The sequence below is a fragment of the Lycium barbarum genome, chromosome 2 (genome assembly GCF_019175385.1).
Source record: "Lycium barbarum isolate Lr01 chromosome 2, ASM1917538v2, whole genome shotgun sequence".
Classification (NCBI taxonomy): Eukaryota; Viridiplantae; Streptophyta; class Magnoliopsida; order Solanales; family Solanaceae; genus Lycium; species Lycium barbarum.
The window spans coordinates 133,023,165-133,044,704 of NC_083338.1; the positions used below are offsets into that span (position 1 = coordinate 133,023,165).

At 33.4% G+C, this 21,540-nt stretch overlaps 2 protein-coding genes across 3 annotated transcripts; one reads left to right on the forward strand and one right to left on the reverse strand.

The window, feature by feature from the left end:
• Positions 1-2,423: 2,423 nt before the first annotated feature.
• LOC132622482 (WAT1-related protein At1g43650) lies at positions 2,424-5,992 on the forward strand. Of its 2 annotated transcripts, none has more exons than XM_060337108.1 (7): positions 2,424-2,681; positions 2,776-2,838; positions 3,246-3,362; positions 3,569-3,803; positions 4,481-4,604; positions 4,724-4,875; positions 5,434-5,992. In XM_060337108.1, exons 1-7 carry the CDS (start codon positions 2,503-2,505, stop codon positions 5,485-5,487), a joined length of 924 nt encoding a protein of 307 aa, XP_060193091.1. In that variant the 5' UTR covers positions 2,424-2,502; the 3' UTR covers positions 5,488-5,992. The 2 variants fall into 2 exon arrangements, with proteins under 2 accessions (XP_060193091.1, XP_060193086.1); XM_060337103.1 differs by having other exon boundaries at positions 4,481-4,639; positions 5,434-5,978.
• A 3,216-nt stretch (positions 5,993-9,208) lies between these two features.
• LOC132628933 (terpene synthase 10-like) lies at positions 9,209-15,955 on the reverse strand. Its single transcript, XM_060344683.1, has 8 exons — positions 15,875-15,955; positions 15,508-15,766; positions 13,281-13,447; positions 12,964-13,160; positions 11,639-11,857; positions 10,051-10,189; positions 9,923-9,959; positions 9,209-9,881 (listed from the first exon to the last, which is right to left on the reverse strand). The coding sequence occupies exons 1-8, from the start codon at positions 15,953-15,955 to the stop codon at positions 9,322-9,324; spliced, it is 1,659 nt and encodes a 552-aa protein (XP_060200666.1). The 3' UTR covers positions 9,209-9,321.
• Positions 15,956-21,540: the final 5,585 nt, after the last annotated feature.

Here is a 21,540-nt window from a genome sequence, read left to right on the forward strand (position 1 = left end):
ACCACGATGGGGCAGTGGCTCCCTGGTGCTGCGACGCGGCGGGCTGGTTGGCCTGGGCATTGTTCCGGCTGCCCCCGATGTTGCTTTGCCCATTCCCGGCGCCACCGCGGTTGTTGTTGTGATTGTCGCCGCTGCGATCGCAGTTGTTCTTCTTTCCACGATTGTGAGAATTTCCTCGATTGTTGAAGGTATTTTCAGAATTGTTGGGCTGCCCATTACCAGAGAAATTATGAGGATTAATATTGTGGGAAACGAGAGCAGCATTCGACCCGGAGTTGTGAATGGCGTCCTCGCCATGGCTGTCTTCCTCAAGTTCGAGCATCGACCGGACAACGTCAAAATATGGGAGAGGAGTACGGTGCTGCACCGTCGTTCGAAAAGTTTTATATTCTTCCGATAACCCTCGCAGAAGACGAAGCACAAGTCGTTCGTCGGAAACGTTGTGGCCGACGTTGGCGAGATTGTCTGCAAGAACTTTCAGCCTGGTGCAGTATGCTTTCACATTCGGAAAATCCACCAATTTGGTGTTGGTGAATTTTGCATCAAGAGCAAGAGCCCTAGCCGATTTGTTGTCCTGAAAGAGATGAACAAGGCGATTCCAAGCCTCGGCTGCGGTGTCCTCTTGATGAATGATCGTGTTGAGAAGATCATTCGATATCGTACCATATATCCATTGCCGAACAATGTCATCTAGCCGTTCCCATAGAGCCTTTGTAGCAAGTTTCTCGGCTGCAGTTGCCGGTGGTGGCACGGTGGGGGAGGCAGGAGGTAGGATGTGGTCGATCACCAAGTTCGCTCGGCAATGGAGCTTGAAGAGGGTAGTCCAATTATTGTATTGGCTTCCTTTATAGTCAAGAACAATAGGAATGCATGATTTGATATTGGTGACTGTAGTCGCAGGATGCAACTTGGACGCGTCAGCCATGGAGAAGAGGGGGAGGAAGGGCCGAGGAGGAGGAAAACGAAAAAGGGGGGGGGGGGGGGGGGGGGTCGGAGGCTAGGGTTTAGGATGCTAGGGATTTAGGAGAGACCTAGTCTGATACCATGTAAGAGAATATTTGCCATGATTATTCTCATTCCTTGAATAGGTTAATATACAGCATTTACAACATAAATGTAGGCTACAAATTAGGAACTAATTTGACTAATTAATTCTAACATACGCTATCGTAAAATAGAAGATTACAAAATATATTTGACTAAATATTTACATAATCTAACAAATTTGTATTGCAACTAATGTATTGCGTTGTCTATTGCAATTTGCAAATATACTTGATCAAGAATTCCATAATTCATATCAGGAAAAAATTCATCGACATGAGATGTCATTAAATTCGAAAAAGTGGAGAATGAAACACTATATATCAAGAAGATATTCATATGAGTGAAAATCCCCCGAATGAAGTGGATAATGAAACACTTCAAACTTAGGATTTTCGTTGATTGTAAAATCTTCTTTAGAATAATTTTTTTCAGTTATATTCAGATTCAGTGCACATCTCAAAAGAAATTTCTACAATACATACTATGCCATATGCATCTCAACTATTTTGTCCATTACAGTTAATCAATCGTATAATAATGATATTATGATAACAAAGGTTAAATGATTAATTAGGAGTATATACTTTAGAAAATCTAACCATAAATAGGAAGATGTAGGAACCCCCAAAAATAAAATTTTGATATATTTAATTTGATGTTGAAAAGAAAAAACATTTTCATAATACCTCTGTTTATGCTTTCTATTGAGCCGAGGGTCTTTCGGAAACAACCATCCTACATTGATAGGAGTAAGGTCTGCATACACTCTACCCTCTCCAGACCCCACATTTTGCGGTTTTACAGTAATTTTTTTTATTACATATGGGATTGGAGAAGGGGATTACAATGTGGGGATTCGAACCCTCACCAATAGATGAAAGTTCAGGTAGTCAACCAACTGAACTACTAGATCCCTACATTTTACAGTAATTAGGACATTCGTGAAAAGGGATGTTTTTCTTTTGAGTGGAAATAGTTTTCTTCACATTTTTTGTTATACACGAATTCTAAGTACGATAAAATTTCTCCGTACAACAATAGTGATATTATATACTGCTTTTCATTTTTGAACTTAAGTCAAAAGGGTTTTGTCATGTAATGCCAAAATGATATAGTAGAAGTTAGTGACAAATTAGTATATCTTGCGTGATTACATTTTACCCAAACACTAACTTTTCTAAGAGGTTGAGCAATTTTATATCAACATTCTTCTTGTAAAAATAGAAATTAAAGGTTATCCGCAGTGCTACATCCACAACAAAGTTATAAAACTTTAGTCATCATGTTTAATTTATGGGAAATGTCAAATCATGAAAGCGAATATATATGTGAACCACACACTTACTTGTACCTTAAAGAAATTCCTTGGGGGAAATTATAATAAAAGGAGGATAGAACATAAATAAAATATTGACAAGAAGTATCAACAAGCTGTGAAAAATTAGGGAAAAAGCTATGGTTTTGAAGAGATATCAACCCTACTTGGCAATGCTCTCTATACAATTATTATATGCAGGCATGGCTTTGTTTTCTAAAGCATCCATGTCCAATGGCATGAACCCTTACGTGTTTGTGGTTTATCGACAAGCATTCGCAACCCTAGCCTTGGCTCCCTTCGCTATTTTCCTCGAAAGGTAAAAAAAAATTCATCTTCTATATATGAATTATATATAGTTATATACACTTGAATCTTAGGCTAATATGCTTGTTATCTTCTTTGATTCACAGTAACAAGACAGCTTCCCTTTCATTCACCTTACTAGTGAAGATATTCTTTATGTCCTTATTTGGGTAAGGATTCCTTTAATTTCTTGTCTATATTTGCATATGTATGATCAATGATGCATGCGAGCGGTACATATGTGGTAAAATGTGTAGCATCCATAAAAGTTAGTAACTTTAAATAAGAGGCAAATATAGGATTGAGTCAGTTGTATCTAGAATGACAGTAATCTTATTATATGTTTTGATTATTTTTTTTATTTTAATATATATATATATATATATATATATATATATATATAGTTCATGTTGAAAGTAATGGATCCAGTTGACTCATTGGACCAGCCATACATTCTCCTCTAATTGTTCACTAGAAGTTATATTTGCATTAATACTAGTAGTACAACGTTACTATGGTTGATAGAATTAGACTTCTTATTGACTAAGTTGTATTAACATGTGGAATTAATTTTCAGGATTACTTTGAGCCTGGATCTATGCTATGTTTCACTAGGTTACATATCAGCGACATTTGCATCTGCAAGCACTAACACAATCCCTGTTATTACCTTCATCTTAGCTTTATGCTTCAGGTACTTTCCTAAATGTTAAGCCAAAAAAAAAACAAAAAAAAAAACAAGATTGCTATGATGGGTGATCAAAAGTTTTATGGAGCGACCTGATCAACAGTAAGGATTCACATAATCAACTCCGATTTGCTTGGAATCGCGTGGTTGTTGTGTTGTCGTGTCCTCATCGTGAAATATTAATTAAGTACTTTGTTTTTCATGATTTTAAGGATGGAGAGCATTTGTTACAAGCAAAGCCATGGAATAGCTAAGATTATTGGTTCAGTTGTGTGCGTTACTGGGGCTGTAGTTTATGCTTTTGTGAATGGACCTCCTTTATATCCAGAAAGTCATAAAGAAGTTCATTATCAAACTTCAATTGGCACCCCCAAAGGGGAATGGACTAAAGGTTCTATCATCATGCTCTCAGCCAATACCATGTGGTCATTGTACCTTATTCTCCAGGTCTATTCCTACACTTATCCAATACCTGTTATGTTATATTTTCTTTTTTAGTCTATTCCAAAAAAATGTCGTACTTCTTTATTTAGAATCAATTTAACTTTAAATTTCTCATGTAGCCTTAATGAGATGACTTATTGACTATTATTACACAAATGTCTATCATTTGTTTTAGATAAAAATTTGAAAGTCTTTTTTCTATCTTAAACTTTATACTCGGTCAAACACCGCCACATAAATTGGGTCGGTGAGGGTAGTATATTAACAACATAATTTAAAAAATTCTAAACTACTAGTGTAGTTTAACCTGCAATTAATAGCAAGTTAGTTACCCCATCTATTTCAATTTATGTAACCTATTTGACTGAGTACGAAGTTTAACCTATTAATGTTTACCATAAAAAATATCTCTAATTATTTTATAATTAATATAATTCTTTTTTAGAGAATCAACAAAACTTAAAACCCCATAAAAATGAAAAAAGTTCGCAAGCTATACCTATAAGAATTAAGAGTCACTAGCTAGTACCATATATTGTGGAACCTTATGCTAAATTAAAGGCTCATTTGTTAACCAGAAAAAAAAAAAAAGACTCATTTTACATTCATAAAGGAACGTGCGCACGTAGATGGACCTGCAGTTGAAATTAAAAAATATTCTTCAATTTGTTTTCTAACAGGGTCCAATTATGAAACAATATCCAGCAAAATTAAGGCTTACAACTCTTCAATGCCTCTTTAGCTGCATTCAATCTGCAATTTGGGCTATTTCAGTAAAGAGGGACATTGCTGCATGGAAATTAGGTTTCAATTTCAATCTTCTCTCTGTGGCTTATTGTGTAAGAAAATTAATTCCATTTTTTCTTTAATTGTTTCAGTTTTTAGTTTTCTATCTGCGTTATAATTTTGTTGAAAATTGGCAGGGTGTGCTGGTCACTGGGCTATCATATTGGCTAAGAGCATGGGTAATAGAGATAAAAGGACCAGTTTTTACAGCTATGTTTACCCCAATAGCTTTAATATTTACAGCCTTTTTTTCATCTATCTTTTGGAAGGAGACTCCTCATTTGGGAAGGTTCATACTTCTAATTTTCCTTTTCATTCTAGTTAAAATATAATGATATATTTTTTCTTTTAACATAGGAAGTTCACTTAATTCTAAAGTACATAAATTTTGGCTTTTGTTTTTAAGAAGCTTCGAAACAATTTTTCAATTTAAACTCGAGAAACTTCTATCAACTAATCGCTACTAAAGAAATAATTTAGTTTTTGTAAAACTTGAAAGCACTCTAAAGTGGTTTTTCAGTTTTTTGTAAAACGGTGTTTAGCTGAAAAAAAGAATAGATTAGTGCACAAAATATCTCACGTTCACTTAAAATCCAACAAAAGAATGCATTTCAACGGGTGTGAAGAAAAAAATCAGATACTTTTCTCTCGATTTCTTTAAACAAATGTCATTATTGAGTTGTAGAAAAATTAGATTCCTCTATTTAGGCCATTATAATATACGTAATTCACATTTTGGGCAAGAAACAGTTAGCCTTATATTAAATATTTTACCCCCTATACTATAAGTAGCACTACTTTATCAAGTGGATTAACTAATTGTTTGCTCCTCTGAAAAAATTGACAGTGTTTGTGGAGCAATATTGCTAGTGATGGGACTTTATGGTGTTTTGTGGGGTAAACAAAAGGAAGCAGAGTGCAAAAAGGCAAGTCAATGCAAAGGAGAAATTACCAGCATATAACAAAGGGAATGAATGGATATGCATTATTAAGATAATAATTATTGAAATTAAAGTTCTCTTTTCTGTTCCTTTTCTCTCTTTAAATGAGTGGTTGTTTGGTTCTCTTTTTGTTTTGCACTAAGATAATTCCATGCACTAGAAAATATTACGAGTCGCATTTTTAGGGACTAGAAATGAGTTTATGTTTTTATGTGAGTGGTTGGATACTTGAATTTAGTTTTGCTGAGTAAGTTTTGTTTGTTATGGGAGGATTCCGTTATTTTGGTTAAAATTAAAAATATATTGCTTAATACATTGTTAGAGGTTTTATTATTGGGGAATGATAGATTAAATCGAGATAATCGTGTTATTTAAAACACCACGAGACATATAATTGCGTAATCTTTTTGGAATAAACTAAAGAAAAAGAATCGTAAAAGGAAAAAATTTAGACCAAAGTGTAAAGAAATTTAAAAATGAAAAAGTTTGGAACTTGGAATCTTGAAGAGATAATTACAGCACTGTACCATGCGGTGATCCAACTTACCAAATGTGGTCAAACCCTTTAATAATTGGCCGTGTAGCCCAATCAATGCCCTGCTTGCTTGTTATTAACTTCTAGTTTCTAATTCTTTTCCAACCGTCACTTGCTATTAATAACTAGTTTCTAATACGACAAGAAAAAGTTCACAGAGAAACAAACACAAAAATAATAAGGCAACTTCACAAAGCTTTCTTCTTTATTTGTTTGTTTTATTTATTGTGTAGTTTTGAGGACGTCTTCTTGCAATCTCTCCTTTCTTTTTACATTTTCCTTTTTCCTCTTTCGGTAGGAGTATAAATTTCTTGAATAGTAGAACAACTATATATTGATCTGCATCCGCATAGTCTTTACTTTGGATAGGTTAGTGATGTCCAGAGCATCGGTGAAGGTCGTCGAAGCTCTTCTTATGGGTTTTGCTACCATTTTGTTTCACAGTTTGTTAGGATTCATATTTAGCACTGTAGTATATGTAATGTTTATAGATAGCAATACAGAACATATATATTATGTATACATTGTTATTTGAGTTGTTTTTATGTGTTTATACATGATTATACAGGGTATACGTAGTGTTTATATATAGTTTTACAGAACAAATACATTATCTATTCCCAGATAATATAGAGGGCTACTACATTGGGCGCAAACTAGATGTGTGGGTCGTATAGCTATACAGAACATATATATCGATACACCGATGATATAGTGGGTTACATTGTCTGCCAATTAGATGTTTGGGTCGTTATATGAGTTATTTCCCCAATTTTAAAAGGGCAAAAAACGTATATGTACATACTTAGAGGTTATATTTACGGAATATGACAATACTTTTTAGTTTACAAAATATATCAATAGATTTGCGACAAAATCTATACAAATCAGGTAAATTAGAAAGAATTAAATAAAACATATTAAATAAGGTAAGGAGATTGCTTTCATTATGTTATCCAATTTTCTTTCTCCAATCAAAATTAAATATATTGTGACCTGATTTTCTCCATGCTCCCTTATTTCATCCACTTTTATCTCCCCATTCAAAATTAAGAGATATTGTTCTCTAATTTTCTTCAACTTTTATTCAAAAAGTCAATACTACAAGGTAGTTTTTATATACATCAGAAAACATATATGTATAATTTTTATATGCAATATGTATAACTGTATAAATTTGTTATAATTTTTGTATATGAAATATGTATTAAAATTATGTGTATTTTGATTATGATAAAGTGCATATAAATTGTATAAAATTTAATCAAAGTATGTATAAATTTTGAGAAAATATGTATAATAAATTTGTAATTGATACAAACCAGATTCCATACAAAGTTCATACACCAGAAAATAAATTTGTGTAAATTTTGTATGCAATATGTATAAATGTATAAATTCGTTATAATTTTTATGTATGAAATATGTATAAAAGTTGTATGTATATTTTGATTATGATAAAGTACATATAAATTGTATAAAATCTAATCAAAGTATGTATAGATTATGAGAAAGTATATATGTATATTAAGTTTTTTGATTGATACAAACCACATTCCATACCCGTATAATTTTCAACATTTTTAGATTAATTTATATCGAATTTATTCGCATTCCATACACACTATGCTACATATATCAAAAAAATGATAGTATATAGCTGATTCCATACACATTTCATACATATACTAGTTTTCAACATTTATACAGATTTCAAACACACAATGATCTCAAATATCTCAAAACGATACAAATCAATTTTTATATACAATTAATACACATGTCAGTAATAAAAAAATATTTTGTAATATTGGTTTGAAAATTTATATTATGAGAGAAGATGAATTTTAGGTCTAGAAGTGGTATCTATCATAGAGGGGGAGAGAGAGAGAAGAATCTTTTAAAAAAGGAGAAGAAGTTGATTGGTAACTATCCTATAATTAAATCCACATTTAAAATCAGATTATTTTCCTTAAAAAATGCCCAAAATCGTGGGTATCTCATTAAGTTCAAATCTGGTATTCTATTTGGTATACTTTGTAATTTTGTTGATATGTTTTGTAAATAAGAAAAAATATTTTTATGTTTTATAATATAGAGTCTTAAGTAGTATTATTAAGTCGTTTTCCCATTTTAAAACCAATTTGATTTCTATTTGGGCCAGAAACCATTTGCACTGTGTTCTTACGAACAGCCCAATTGTCTTATATTGGAAATTTCCAAACGAGCCTTCTACTCTTTAGGCAAATCTCCCTCATAGTCATAAGCATCGGTTGGTAAAGTGTTATCATTTTTTTTTTTTTTTTTTTTTTTTAAAGATGTTTTCTCAATTATTATTCAAATCAAATGCGAGTACATCAAAAATAAAAGATGGTGGGATAGATCCTCATTCTATCGAACCGGACATAAAAACAGAGTCCGGCGCCGAAATGGCACAAAATTGGACCAAATTTTCCAAAAGGGGTCGTGGAATTTGTGACAGACCAAAAGGGGTTAATCGTGCACTGCTACACGATTTACCCCCAATTCATTAACGCGCTGCTTTCCTTCCGTTAAGTACATGCACACGATTTACATACTGGTGTATATCATGTGAAACTTTATATTCACTTTTATCCTGTTGAAGAAACATATGGTGATGGTAAGAAGAACATGAAATACATTTGCGGTTAAATGATGATTTGAGGTTGAGAATTCCACATATGTGTCAAAGGAGTTTAAAATTCCTCAAAATGCTTATAGGGCTGTATTGGAAATTTATGTTTCATTTCATGAGAATGATGAGTTTTGGTATAGTAATCCACCGAATGATTATATTGTTATCATGAAATGATGATTCCCTAGCAAGTCATAAGTTGTTCCTACACACGAGTTGCAAAATATATTAAGGTAAAACGTGTACATGGACACGATCTGCCAAAATTAATTTTGCAAATCGTGTACTGATCCACGATTTGCCCCTTAACTTTTTTTTTTTTTTAAGTTAACAGACGGAAAGCAGGGCGTTAATGAATTGGGGGTAAATCGTGTAGCAGTGCACGATTAACCCCTTTTGGTCTATCACAATTTCACAACCCTTTTTGGAAATTTTGATCCAATTTTGTGCCATTTTGGCGCCAGACTCCATAAAAACAGCCGCCCTTAATATTAGATAAAAATTACATTATCAATACATATAACTTAAATTCTTGGTAAAATATGTGGGATAAAAATCCAAAGTGCTTATGATATTCATCGATTATACAAGTGTCGAATATTATCACAGAGGAATTGGTTCGAAAAATAAGGATAATATGCGCCTCTTTGTCTCTCCATCTGGTCTACCATAGCCATCTCCATATTGGTACATGCATTGTGAAATCCTAGCAAAATTCATTGCAGTTCTAACAAAATCTTTGGAGAAAGACGTAGTTCGATCCATTAGTACTTCTTTGTTCATTTGCTTCCATGTTTGTCCAATTAAATCCCTCAAATAACCTCGAACATTTTCTTCTGAATTTCCTGTTTCCATCATGTAACATTGGATTGATTTTGGAGCATCACCTCTCTCAATTTCATCCTTAAATAGCCACACAAGAAACAACAAATTCATCGACCAGTGATCATAGAAAAAAAAAATCATAGAAAAAAGTAAAATCTTAATTACCGGAGAAGTTGCCAAGACATCAGCAAGACGACCAATGAGTGATGGCCATTGAACTAAAGGGGGGTTTTGTTCAAGAAGATCCAAGTCATTTATTTTATAGGATCCATGGTACAAATGTAGGCATGCTTTATTAAACAAGGACCAGAAATTAAAACCCAAGCATGGTCCAAAAACTCATGAAAACTTGGGGTGTGTTGATCATATATAATACCACTTTGCATCCACCAAATAAGTTTTACAAAGTCTATCCACTGCAATATGTTAAGAAAAATCCATTAATAAATACAAAAGACATAACAAGAAATATAAATTAAGAAAGCTCTGGCGGAAAATTGCTCATACCGATTTTCTAAAGTAAGGGAGGATATTAATATTTTGTTCTTTTAGAATGTCATAGGCCAACTCGTTGATAGAATTAAAAAGAGCTAAAAAACACATCTTGATGCTGCTTGGTAGCTGCTCCATTGCATTGATATCCCATCTACAATGAAAGTGATTGATATTTGGCACAAATATCATGTTTCGTGTCATTTTACATCATATTCTTATGACTTTTATCGCTTAATCCATGATGCAATCATCGTATTTGAACTTATGTCATTATATTTCATGTGTATAGGTACGATGAAGACAAACGATGGAAAACCGGGCTAAAAGTGATTGATTTTGGAGCATATGATGATTACACGAGGTGACGAGTCGAAGACCACAAGTGATGAACTAAAAGGAAAAAAATTGAACTGAAGGTCCCGCTTTTCATCCGCATCGCGTGAAGAAAGCGGACAAAACCAGCTCCTGGCCAAAATTTACCATCAGGCTTTTCATGCGCGATGCGGAAGAAAAGCAGAAGTGCATCAGGCTATCCTTCTGCATCGCGGAAGAAAAGCACAGCGATGGGCAGTTTTCCCGGTTCGACTGGGATTAGGTTTACTTATTTTTTTGTTTTTACCCTAGACTATATATAGACGTTTTATTAGCGGGAAACGGTGTGCTAGGATATTTGGAAGACTTGTAAGCAACCATTCTAATTTCTCTCTAGGTTTATTTTATTTTTCATCTTTTTCAACCCTAGATTATTCATGAATTCTTCTTGTTCATTGAGAATCATGAGTAGCTAAACTTCTTAAATCTAGTGTTGTGGTGAAAGACATGATAGTTGATTTGGTGGCTATTTCTATCAATTAAATTTCCATATTTTGGGTTGCTTATTTATTCTTGATCTTAATTGTTTGATTATCTGGCCAATAGTTAGACACTATCTGTGGTGCGTGAATTGGACTTGAAAAAGGGAGTTCACGTACGTAATAAGAATAAATAGAGTTTGTTCGATTTAATCGTTTCGCTACTGAGGATAGAGATATACCCTTTAGTCCTACTTAGTTGAATATGGAGAATTAAATGCGTTCTTGTTACCTCTGATGACCATAGAGATATAGGCGTTATAGTAACATCTACAGGCTTGTGAGTTATTCGAGAGAATGTCATAAAGTTATAATTAACCCGTCAACTAGTAACCCAGGAAATAATATAGGTGGAATTGTCCGAAGATCAACTGGATTGTCGAAAACCATGACCCTAGATCTTTCTCTCATCTGATAAATCTTACAGTCGTTGTCAAAATACTCTCAGTCACAAAAACACCCATCATAAATTGTTTACTTTTCAGTTTTAGTTTAGTTACAACAAACACCTTGATTTTCACTTTCTTGAATAGTTTTATTCGGATTTGAATTAGTTTAACAGTAGAATCTAAGTCTCTGTGGGATTGATATCTGGATTTAATAGTCTATATTACTTGTACGACCACGTATACTTGCGTGTGCGTTTGGGAGCAATAGTGATGAAAGAATTATTTTCAAACTAAACTCAAGGCATAATTATGGATGTTCTAATTATAATATTGTAGAGTTTGAAGATTTAAGGAACAAACCTGTCAACCATGTCAGTGAATATGGCAAGTTCTTCCAAGGTACCATGATGCTTATACATGTCATCAATGGTTGTAATTAATTCAGCAAGTTTTGTTGACAATTTTCGACAGTACCAAAACTTTGGTTCAAAAGAGAATCCCACACTCCATAAAAAACATTTCACCAAACTATCCCTTGTAAACCCCATCATCTCTGCGAGATTTATATTTTTGTGCCACCTAGAAAATAAAAATTTAAAAGGGTGAGAATTAACACTGGGAATACATCCATCTTCTTCCTGAAAGGGTATTTGTTAAAATAATGACATATTTATATTATGAAAGAGTTTAAGTACTACTATGTACTGATAATATAAAATAAAATTTAAACAATAAGGGTGCATACTTGTTATGTAATCATAAATAAATCTCTATAATAAATATTAATTGATAATTTACTAGAATGATAACTAATAATATGTCAAAAATCTTTACAGTACAACGCATCTAACTTAAGTCCTTATGAAATAAATTCGGCACACGGTTGACCTGAAAAATTAGTACTTAAATACTACTCCACTATTTAACAAACATGCATATGAGTAGTTGTTATGAAGTATCGTTGGAGTAATTAGCAGATATCTCGTATTCGAACAGTGGAGGAATCATGATTTTATAAAAGGGGGTTCAAAAACTATATTGTTTTCCGATGAAAACGGATAATCAGTTAAAGATTTGTATTTTAAGGATTTAAAGACAAGTAGGTTGTATCCAATCCCGAAAACTCTCCTTTCGGGGTCAGTGTCTGTGACTATAATAGCTATATCAAAAGAACCGAGTTTAATAACAAGATAATGCAAGACAAATAGATATTCTAAGATAAATGATATGCCCGGATGTATATTGCTCTTGAGAGAAAAATAAGAGATAGGCTACAAGAGAGGAAGTGAAGATGTCTTAGCTTACATGATAAGCTATCTATATGAAAAAACAAAACAAGACTTTTCCACCCTAACATAGGGATGATGTGACGTGAGGTTACCCCCAAGCATAGTCAGTGGCTCTCTGATCTAGAACAGCGGATGTGACCGGAATTGGTGGGAGTGGGTTACAGCTGTGAGAATTTCTCGGATCACCCCAGCACCCGGTCTTGCATGCGACCCCGGGCCAATTTTCTACCCAATACAACTACACTTGGGATTTGAGGAATTTCTCGTAGGGAGCGTCTTTTCTCTTACATCAACCTTATGCGGCCTGATTCTAAATTAATCGGATAAGTGCATTCCGAATGCCATATGGTTAAACTAAAGAAGAAGAAGAAAAGGAAAGTAAGATATATGACTAACCTTGAAAGATGTTTCAATTCATCCAAATACAAAGCTTGGACCATGTTGAAATCCAACTTAGCGAGCTCAAGCAGGATGGGGTTAAAACACTCTGTTTCTTCATGTACATTATCTATGAACCATCTTGTCTCTAGTCTCTGCATCCTCCAATGCAGTGGCATTTCCAAGGCATGGCTCACTTGTTTAACTAGAATATTCTAATCATCCACTTTTTGCTTAAGATATTTCTTCACACAATGAATGGAGAACTCTTGAGCCATGTCCATAATGCTTTCATCTTCAATGGAAAGGTATGAAGCTTCATACAAACTAAGCACCCCCTTTATGTCCATGCAAAGGATTTTCTTGAACTTTCCTTCCTCATCCATAAGTGTATTAAATACCTCTACAATAAAGAAGAAAAAAGTATGAGTAGAAGATTTGACGGCTAACGCGATCCCAGCTTCTTCATGTGGAACTCTAGGTTGAGGAGTCACTCGAAATGCTGCCAATATATCAGTATCCTTAATTTGGTACTTAGGAGTATACAACAACAGTATCAACCCAGTGTAATCCTACAAGTGGGGTCTGCGGAGGGTATTATGTATCTAGACCTTATCCCCACCTTGGAGGTAGAGTATTAATAAGTCAATGTGTACTCTTGAACACCAGCTTTGAATCTAGTACTTGTTTTAATCTCTGTTTGTGGTGACATAACTTGTAAGATGTGGCCTTATTTGGCATGTGCCAATTTACTTGGTCACATGTATTTCTTGGAGCCAAAGTTTGATTTATTCTTGAAGAGCAAGTTTGTGTGTGAAGGAGAAAATCTTTTCTCTTACTACTACTTGGAGCCCAAGGATTTGCTACTATAAGTGGAAGGTTTCTCTTCCATAGTAGACACACCAATTTGAGAAGAACTTAGTTGAGTTTGTGTTCTTCTATAGAGAGTATTTTGTAAGAGAGTTGTATTGGAAAACACTTGTGTGAACCCTTATTTGGAGTGATCTTGTGAAGTTATTCTCTTGGAGTTTTTGGGATATTAGAGTATTTAATTACTCTAATTTTGTACTCTCTTTTGTTGTTTTGTATCCTCTTTTGTATCCGTTGGTGTCAGTAAATTTGATTCTCTTTTGGTTGTGGATGTAGGTCAAGTTGACCGAACCACGTTAAATATTTTGTCTCCTGTTATCTTTGTTATTGTCTTTAATTGACTGCTTTGTCTAATTCCGCACTATCCCGGACTCCCGATCCTAACAAATTGGTATCAGAACCTAGTTAATTCGGGTTTTGTTCTAGTGGTCATCATGACGATAACAAAGATTTATGTTGAGAAATTCGACCAAAGTGCAAACTTCTGTATGTGGCAGCTGAAAATGCAAGCTATCCTGGTTCGAGATGGTTCGGATATGGCACTGCAAGGAAAGAAGAACAAATCAGAAAAAATGACGGATGAGGAGTTTGCTAGCCTTGATAAAAAGGCAAGATCTAGTATTATACTAAATCTCTTTGATGATGTATTACATGAAGTAGCTTCGAAGACCAATGCTAAAGGCATGTGGAAAGACATGTATACGAAAAGGACAGTAGAGAATAGACTCTACTTGAAGCAGAAGCTCTACACATTTCATATGGATGAAGGTGGAGGTGGAGTTCTTGAAGTTTCTCAAGATGTACTTATGGTTATGAAGGCATGTGAGTCTCGAACGTTGTTGGGATCTATTATTATAGGTGTTGCTACTGTCTCTACATCAGACGGAGATTGGTCTGATTCTGACATCGTGAAATTCTGAAATATGCCCTTCAGGGCTTTGTGGAGAAGGTCGAACATATTTACTATATTGGCCAAAATCAGGCCAAGGTGGAGATTTGTAAGATGTGGCCTTCTTTGGCATGTGCCAATTTACTTGGTCACAGTATTTCTTGGAGCCAAAGTTTGATTTATTCTTGGAGAGCAAGTTTGTGTGTGAAGGAGAAAATCTTTTCTCTTACTACTACTTGGAGCCCAAGGATTTGCTACTATAAATGGAAGGTTTCTCTTCCATAGTAGACACACCAATTTGAGAAGAACTTAGTTGAGTTTGTGTTCTTCTATAGAGAGTATTTTGTAAGAGAGTTGCGTTGGGAAACACTTGTGTGAACCCTTATTTGGAGTGATCTTGTGAGGTTATTCTCTTGGGGGTTTTGGGATATTAGAGTATTTAATTGCTCTAATTTTGTACTCTCTTTTGTTGTCTTGTACCCTCTTTTGTATCCGTTGGTGTCAGTAAATTTGCTCCTCTTTTGGTTGTAGATGTAGGTCAAGTTGACCAAACCACGTTAAATATTTTGTCTCCTGTTATCTTTGTTATTGTCTTTAATTGACTGTTTTGTCTAATTCCGCACTATCCCGGACTCCCGATCCTAACATAACTCCCTCCCTACAAACTCATGAATTAAGGATTCTAAACAAGAACAAGGTCACTCGACATGAATTCCATGCTAATGAAACTTTTCACAAGTATCTTTCTGATTTCCAACAAAATCTTTCTAGTGACAAAAAAAATAGGGTTAAGAAATGTATACCTTGAGGAACTTGATAACCTTCTTTTCTGAGGAGTCGAAATTGTAGTGCTATGGCATTCAAATCTTGACAATTATTAAAATTATTGAGGTAAGTAATCTCTAAAATTCTCTTTATCTCAACCTCAAAGTGATAGTGAATGCCAAGTCTTTGTAAAGTAGCAACAAGATCGAGTTGATCTAATAGTCTCATATCTTTTTCATTAAGCATCATCCTCACACTTTCTTTGAGCTTTGCTGCTTGCTTTGAGTATTCTTCTCCCTGAAAGTCGTAATTAAGATTAAGAATTAATAGTCTTAGTCTTCACTGTTTGTTCTATTTTCCACATTGGACTTGCCGAATATGAAAATTGATCAGTCGCTTGATTACCATATAAACACTAGTTTGTGATTGCACAAAATCGTCTTCCCAAATTCTTGGTCTATAATTCCCTGGTCTCCTTGCAGCCATTTGCCGAAATACTTCTGAAAAAACAAGAAAGAACATAAAGCTAATTAGTGTTATCTTAAATAAGAACTAAAAGCTAGAAAGAATAGAGAGAAGTGGCGCACCGTTTGATGTTCCTTTCAATTAGATACTTCTCACACGATTTGAACTTTATAGGGATCCTTTAGATATATTTTGGAAATATAAAATGCATCCAATTGCATAAGAAAAAGGCATCAACTCCAACAAAGAAACTTTGTATATGCATTATTATCCACTACCGTCAAACGTCTCTATAAGGACGTCGTTTTTCTGGATAAATTTTGGCTACTAAAGCGAAGGGTTGTATAGAGAATATATATTATATCATAATATGAAAAACCGATTCCAAAAAGAACTTGATCATGGTAGTGAAATGTTATAATAAAGAATGGGTTTAATATCTAGATAGCCCCTTAATCTTGACATGTTTTGTAAGATAGACACTCAAACTTAATCAGTGACCAGATAGACACGTAAACTTGGCAAAAGTGTGTCTTTTAAACACAAGAGTCACATGTGGCAAATCACGTGCTTCACAAACAGCTTTACGCGCGTGGGTATGCGTTTCTTAACTTTTTTTTTTTTTTTGTTTTATATGAAAAAAGCCTTAAAAATTCAACAATCTCCAAAAATGGATACTCCCCATGAGCTCGTCTCCCGAAAACGAAGCCAGACAAAATGAAGATAAAATTGCCTTCTATCTTCTTCACATCTCCGGTGAGCATATAACTGAAAGAAATGGTCATTCCAGTCTAAATTAGTAGAAAAATGCCATTACCATTGAATTCCTTTGATTCTGCCCTCTCCTCTGCCCAAAAAATCTTCAAACTCACTCATCCCGTCTCCACCATCACTAAAATTTTACCCGATTTTTTGCAATTGGGTTTGCATCGGAAAAGTTACTCTGTCAGGAATTACTTGTTTAAACCAAAAATCCAAATTCAGAAAAATAAAATTAATCAAGACTAGAGCTAAAAATTAAGTCATGAAAAAGACACCATAATTATGAAGTGAAGGAGGCCTCTGGGTCCAAGGGACGGGAAAATGGAGGGGATGATCTTTGGGGTAGGTGGGTAGCATGGGGTGGGGTTGTATTTCTTTTTTCGTATTGTTCATTACTTTATGTTTTAGTTATACTAATAGAAAAAATAAATTACACGTGTCATTTTATAATTGGTCTATCAAACACATTAGAAGTTCACACACTTGATCTTGTATACAAACGTGTTTAAAAGACACATTTTTATCAAGTTTAAGTGTCTATTTGGTCACTAGCTAAATTTAAATTTCTATCTTATAAAACATGTCAAGTTTAGGGAGTTATCTAGGTATTAAGCCTAAAGAATGACTAAGAGATCTGGCTAGTACAGAAGCATCTCAAGTGGTTCATTCTTTGATTCTTTTATTACTTTACTTCTTTTAGAAATATCTACATTACTTCTCTTTTAGGTAAGATCCAATAATCCAAAGAGAAACGTGTTATGACTGATGCTAATAGCTAGCTCATATAGAATGAATACAGATAAGCGCCACGCATTGATATGCTTACTTGAGCAATTTGACTATGGAATACCATTAAATTAATATGTTCCCAATTTCCTAAGATTATATGTTTCAATGCAATTTGCTGACTTGTGACTACTACTCCACTACTTCATTAATTGCTTAAAGCTAACCCCTTTAATTGTTTTCAAGAACAAGTTATGGAGAACTTGGCAAACTACAAAATGTAATGATAGATCATAGATGCACTTATAAATCATGTTTTTTTCCCGACAGCAGCTTGAAATTTGCATTGTTTTTTCCCAACAAAGTCAAAACAAGTCCAATTACTACTACTTCTCTGTAACACATTAAAATGGATCAAAGGCCAGTCTTTGGTTGTGATCCCGTCCAGCCCAAATCTAACCCTCATGACTCATGAGGTCAGTGATTGGGCTAGACATGATATCCATTTGGGTTGACCACTAAATGTCCTAGATGTATTGGCCTTTTACATTGGTTCCTCTTTTCTTTGTTTCAAAGCACTGGTGGAGTTATAATTATGTAAATACTTACATTGTTTTCTTTCTTTTTTTAATTTCCAGTTAAATTGACTGACTTACTTTTTTTAAAAAATAATCATGACTAAATTCAATTGTAGTTATTCAATAATAATTTAACGAGATACAGTTTCAGTTAAAAATGTATAGAATATTATTTTGTGAATTATAAGAAAGCCTCTTTATAAAGTTGAGGAAAAAGTTGTGAACAATTGGACGATACATGCAATTTTTGTAATTAATACATCACAACTTGTAACTAATTTAACACGATAGGTAGAATGAATATTACCAAGTCTTACCTGTCCATCATAACGGATGCAACTTTTGCCTATATATGAAGCAAAACTTGTGGGCGCCGATTATGCATGTTTCTTATTTTTTAGAATGATACTTTAATCGTACCAAATGGAGCATAACTTTCAAATTTCTTTGGATAAGAACAAGTTAACTGATGCGAAATTTCGACACCATGACACCATATGATGCCACTGACAGAATATATATTTTTCTCCAGATATCTTATAGAAGTCCTAAAGATTCTTATATTTAACTGGGAGAGACAGTGCCCTAGTTAATTGAAGGGAGAACAAGTGGGAAAAACATGCCCTTTTTGAATGAGGTTTAGCCATTTGCTTTTGAATGGATCAAGTTGACTTTTGATGTTGAGTTTTGGTGCAATCTTTTAATTTTGTAGTTCTATTTTGGTATAACTAGAGGATAAGGTGGCTAATTAATATATATATATATATATATATAAACCGGGTCAACTGAGATTATGAGATTTAACTTTTAAGTAATGCAACAAGTATACCAGAACGAAAAAGATAACATAGAACAGATCCAATGTGACATTTTGATTTGTTTAATGGGTGGGGCAAACAAACCTGATGTTTGGTTGTAGCTTTTTTCTTTTAAAATATGCTATAATTTTTATTATGATATTAATGTTTTCTTGTCTTTTTTCCTGCTGGTACAACTTTAAATAACAATTGATATTTGCTGATCAATTACTCTCTCAAAGTCTCAAATGTATTTCAAGTCTGACTACTTTCCTAGAGTTTTCAAAATCACCTAATATTTTGTCCTGTAATTAATAAGTAATCAATTGTTTGCAGGTAATTTTTTCTTCAAATTAACTCGGTATTTTGGATAATGCTATTGATAAGCCTTTTGTAATTTCTTAAAGAGTGGAAGTCCATAGCGAAAAAACACACACAAAAAAAAAAGGAATAATAAATTGAATCTTGCACCAACATGAAACAATTCTACATGTGAGTCAGCATATTTAATATAAATATTATTTAAATTATTAAATCAACTTTCATGGCCATAGTTTTTTTTCTTTTAATTTTTTTAGCGAGGGCAACGAAATGTTTCTTTGCTAACCACAGGAAAAAAAAAATTAAACTAAACTTAGGTACGTTAGTTCAAATGTAACAAATACACCGGCATGACAAGTGGACAGCCAGCATTAATAAATTGATCATATATAGTATATATTGAGTTCAAACAACTAAGTTGAAGTTTAATTTTTTTTAGCACATATTTTATCTGATAGTATTACAATAGCTGTGACGACAATGACAGTTTTAGATCATCTAGCACACATCCAATACTATAATGTTATTTAGTGAAAAAGAAATAGAAGTTATATCTATGAAGAGGATGGCTATTTCGAAAGAAATTTCTTAAAAAATCTTGATGTATAAATTAAAAGGCCAACAATAAATAATGTGAATGGCAAGGATTTGCTGATCAGCATTTGACTCTAAATAAAAGGGAAGTGGAGTGACCGTAAAGCCACGTATGTTGTGTAACCCATATGCTTGTTTTTTGTTTTTAATTATTTAATAGATCCTCCAAATCTCCTTACTTACCTAATAATCAAGAAAAAGGATAATCGATGAATCAGAAGAAAGAAAAGAGAACTAGAAAATACTAGAGAAGAAAGAAAAGATTTGCATCAGCTTCTATGGAATAGTAATGTTGACATTTAAATTTATGTATGGGAGAAAGAAGAAAATAAAATGTGTAGCAACTCTTTTTCTTAAATAAATATGTAGTGTCCTAGCTAGTTTATGCACATCTAAGTTAATTTCATGAGGTACATGCTATCTTCGGCAAGTAAAAATATCGAATAATTTAAATCATTCACCAAAACTTAAATAGATGAGATAAAATCACCAACTATTTTGTAAGTTGAGGTAGAACTTTTTTTTGAAACATCTCATTATTAATACCCAAAGCATGTGGGAAGACTGAAGTGAAACAAGAAAATATCAATTCAAAGCTCAGCGAGACCTATTTATTTTTCCCACAAACTTACTGACGATTGATACAATAACAATAATCATACTTCAGATGGAAATTGATTTGTATCGTACGAATTATTGCTATTCATGCCGCCCCATTTTGACTCATCAAAAGTTGGTGAGAATTGATAAACATAAACTTTCCCTATACGAGCAATATGGCTAATCCAACCATTTAGCTCACGAAGTAAAGGTAGGATGGTAAAAATAAAAAAAAGTTCCCTCATCTCATATTTATAGCAATTTAATGAAGGCAAGACATGTGTCTTTAAATCACACATTTATCTTTAACTATGATTAAGTGATATATATTCAACGGCGGATCTACATATTAAATTTGGGTGCTTGACCACTTATTGACCTGGGCACGAGTATGTATGTACAATAGATAAAAATTTTTAAAAAATGTACTATATAAAGAGTGAGCAAGCACCCATGAAATAAAATGTTAATGGGTGCTTTGGTGAAAAAAAGGGTATATATTGAATGCCTTACGAATTTTTACGGAGGCGAGAGTTAAATTCTCGCTATTTTTAACTAGTCAAACTAATCCTTCTTCTTATTTTATTATCAAGCTAACTATTTTCTTGCTTTAGCCGAATTAGGTCCTTTTTTTTTTTTTTTTTCTGGTACTAACTTTTTGTCCCAATACTACTTTAATTTCTTTTCATATAATTTTTTCATTGGCTTTTGTTTTACCTTGTTTGCTTCTTTACTTCCTTTTTTACTTTATCTAATTCTCTATAGCAAAGAAAGAAAAACAAAAATATACTTAAAAAATGACTTCGAGGTTTGACCACTTCTAAAGACGAACAGTTCTTCCAGAACCGCAAAATCACCAAAAAAAAATAAAAAAATCTCGTCAATTGTGTTTTTCATCACGGATTCACATTTTTCATAACTTTAATATGAGTTTTCACATTAACATTTTTCACCGTCGTGTTCAAATAGTTATACACTTATACTATGTGATTGGTAATAACTTTACGTCAAAGAAAAGTTAAGCACTCACAAATCCAAAATCCTGAATTCGCCACTGTATATATCCACACTTTTATTTTAGGTTACATTAAGATTATTGTTTGCTTTGGTGTAAACAATTTTTGCGAATAATTAGTAGTATTTACCAGGTAGGATAAAGTTGATCAATACTAAACCAGATTTGAACACTAAGAATCTAATTACGATATGGTTTAGTACAAGTAGAGTT